Source organism: Atta colombica, unplaced genomic scaffold (assembly GCF_001594045.1).
Source record: "Atta colombica isolate Treedump-2 unplaced genomic scaffold, Acol1.0 scaffold228, whole genome shotgun sequence".
In the NCBI taxonomy this organism is placed as follows: domain Eukaryota; kingdom Metazoa; phylum Arthropoda; class Insecta; order Hymenoptera; family Formicidae; genus Atta; species Atta colombica.
The window spans coordinates 749,980-753,631 of NW_017259325.1; the positions used below are offsets into that span (position 1 = coordinate 749,980).

The following is a 3,652-nucleotide window of genomic DNA, read 5'->3' on the forward strand; positions in this document are numbered from 1 at the left end:
GTTGCTCGAATAATGATTTGGAAAAATCCTGGTTATATTTATATGCCAAAGTTGGAGCGTATGACATTGACAGTATATTTAAAAAAATTAAATAAAATAATGTCATGTCGATCAAGTGCTCGTATACGCAAAGTCTTGCAGACATAATTCATTCGCGCGCGTTTAGAAAACGATCGATCAATGTACATATGCATACGAAAGCACATATGATGAATCATCTATAATATCTGTATAAGAATACGCGCGAGGTGCGAGTCATTTGAGTATTTACTATTCATGACATAATGGTATGATGGAGATCAGCGGAGATGGAAAGGCAACAATTACCGCGATGAACGATGAAACGAATCGTCCTCCGCGTCGAAAAACTCCTCGGAATCGCTGCTGCCCGACATCGTCGTCCTCAGAGAATAATACGTGCAAACTGCCTCGTTTTCGCATTGGAATCGTTGACGCACGTCACGCGCGTTGATAAGCAGCAAACAAGAAGGTCGTAGCCGAATAGGGGCGATCGCGTGAACTACACAGAGTCATGTTCAATTTGCAGATTTGCAGCAGCAGCAGCAGCTCCAGTACGACAGTTACACCACGGAGTAAAAAGAATAAGATCAAACATCAAACTCGTAACTTGTAGTATTCGTTTTTTGCTCCACTGGGAAAATTGGTGCAGCACCAGCGTCGCGTTAGGTAACAGGTTTCGACGAAAATTGTACATACTAAGTGTAATACAAAATTGTAACAGTACAGGTTAGGTTAGGTTTAAGGCTAGTTTCATCAATGCCGATTACTTGGCCTGACTTGAGCTTTTCAACTCTGTTGATTGGCTATAGAACAAAGAGATCCGAAATCCTCTCTGTCTTCCAGTCAATATAAAACGCTCTTTAACACGCTTGAAAAATTCGTCATACGACAAAAAACGGATGCATGTAATATTGGCCTTAGCTCAGTTGCACTAACTTTGGCTGCGTTCTACTTAACGCTCACAACGCTCATGGAAACATTTCATCCTTGTCATTTATCAAATGTTAAATAAAGACGAACGATGTTCGTAAGCGTTAAGTGGAACGCAGCCTTGACTTTAAGCGAAACTTAAAACTCTCTCTGTTTCATTTTAAAGCGAAAAAGAGACAGAGATAGAGAGAGTTTTAAGCCCCACTTAATCAGCTGATCAAGAATGTGTTCCAAATTTACTGTCTACTGAAAATCTATAATTTACGTCATGCATATAGATTTTCAGTACTGGCAGTAAATTTTGAAACACAGCTTAAATATGAGTTGCCAATTGTTAAACTGAAAACTTATGCGTGGTCTATAATGTAGTAGTAATGGATAAGGTTGTAAGAATAACAAATTGACCAATCACAGTTGAATGTGAGAAGAATCGACTGTGATTGGTCAATTTCTTACTCTTGCAGCCTCATCCATTACTGACACTGTCATTGTAGACCACGCATTAAAGAGCGTTTATATTAGCCGTAACTGTACGAATCGTAATCTGTAAGAATTGACTAATCACAGTCAAGTATTCCCTTCTCATTCGATAGTAAGGAAATACTCGAAGGTGATTGGTCAATTTTAACAGATTACGACATACGATATACGTTTACGGCCAATATAAACGCTTTTTTATCATCTCTACTCTAATTTCTTAATAAATCCGTTACAAAATATATATTTGTAAAAATACTTAAAAATATATTAATATCTCAAAATCTAATTTATTATCCACGCTACACTTTTTTCTTACTATGAATAGATTAAAAATTAAAACAGATTATTTTAAATCTTATTATTAACTATTAGTTTTTGGATTTCTCTGTCTTGCAATCAATCAATGGGCTTGATAAGCTTGTCGTACGACAAATCGATGAATAAGACAGAAATGAACGAATTATGGTCAATTATTCTCCTCGCATTCGATTGTAAGTCCGAAATTACAATAATTTTACTTGATTTAATTACATGATTTAAGCTTCAAGCCGTAAGAAATCAACCAATTACGAATTCGAGGAATATAATCGACTATGATTCGTCCATTTCTTATAACTTAAGACTTAAAATTCTATTGTAGATCCGGAGTAAAAAATAGAATGGAATGGTCAAAGCAATACTTTTTACCGAATTCTTAAGTCTGTTTTTTTTTAACTAAAATTCTTGCACAGTTCATTTTTCTTTCTTTTTTCTTCATATTGGAAAAAAAAGTCATGATTAGCGTATTAATTAGTAACTTTTTATTAAATAATTTTAATTTCAATAATACATTTAAAGAATAATGTATTAAATTGGTACAGTATGTATTAATATGATTAATTAAATACATATATTATGTATATATTTACACACATTGCCGAAAAACAATTTATTAAGAAGTTAGAGTGTATATCAATTATGCATAAGGCAATCAGAGAAAAAAAATTTTTTAAACTCTCTACGCAGAAGTTGCTGTAATTGAGTGTATGGCAATTGCCCACAATCCAATTGCGCGCAAGCCAATCAGTGCTAAAAGAAAAAATAATCTAAAACTCCTTACGCAGAAGTCGCTGTGATTGGCAGTGGGCAATTGTAACAGTGTACAATCAGAGACAAAAAGGTTGCAACACTTTTTTTTCAATGAATTTCGGAACGCAACGTGTTCACTGAATATTTGATTCTTATTGGCCTAGTATCTACCGAGAATTTAATCCGAATCAGAATGTTAGGCCGGATTCACACCTTGACGGAAAAGCGGAAAGCGGAAAAGCGGAAATCAATCGGAACTCGCAGTAGTAATACATTTCGCTTGTCTGCTTTTGGAGATCGATTCTGTATCTTGAAATGAGGTGAAAATTATAAAAGTGAGCGAATTTACTAGAATACTGATTATTTCATTGGTCAACACCTAATAAATTTGCTCGCTTTTGTAATTTTCATTTTGTTTGAAGATATAGAATCGATCCCCTAGATGCACCTATTATGCACTTGATATGATGTTAACTAGTTACTTTCTATTAAATTATCTTAATTATCTTAATTTTGACGTTAAGTAGTACATTAGTAGTAGTACATTAGTAGCGATTAGTTTTTATTTGTGGATCCATAAATAAGAAACCAATCGTTCGATGAGCAAGTTACATTCTGAAATCCGAAAAATAGATATTGCACTTTTTATAACCGGCTGTACAGGACATATATTACAATAAAAAGAATTAATAGGCTCCAAAGAATAAATCAGAGAATGATTATGCCTATGAGAGCCAAACACTGGATGTACATACGCATGTAATGAATTTATTCAATCAATATACAATAGACGTTTCAATCCTACTGCGGATCCTTCTCAATATCGCAAAACTATTATAAAAATACAATTAAAATTACAGACATATAATATGAGAATTTAATTAATCATTTTAATGTATGTATATATTAATTTAGTACAACATTCTTTAAATACATTGGTAAAATTGAGATAATTTAATAAAAAGTTACTAGTTAGTACGCGATTTAAATGCTCGATGCGAAAGGGTCGTCGATGTAGGGCTCAGTAGTTGATACCACTGTCGATACTATTTCGGCGTTGTCCAATGCTGTCTCGGCGTCATGGAAAAGAGCCATGCGATTGGTGCAGAGGAAATTCACAGCCCCGAACTCGTGCGGGCGCCCGCTCTTCGGC

The 3,652-nt window shown here is 34.5% G+C and overlaps 1 protein-coding gene across 3 annotated transcripts in view; it reads right to left on the bottom strand.

Annotated features, from left to right (window-relative positions):
• The window catches only part of LOC108688253 (WD repeat-containing protein 44), a 5,821-nt gene extending 5,319 nt beyond the window's left edge, over window positions 1–502 (bottom strand). For all 3 annotated transcript variants that reach the window (XM_018194431.1, XM_018194432.1, XM_018194430.1), the window contains exon 1: window positions 328–502. In XM_018194431.1, coding sequence (XP_018049920.1) covers window positions 328–395 — 68 coding nt within the window. In that variant the 5' untranslated portion in view covers window positions 396–502. The remainder of the gene's footprint in view (window positions 1–327) is intronic.
• Window positions 503–3,652: the final 3,150 nt, after the last annotated feature.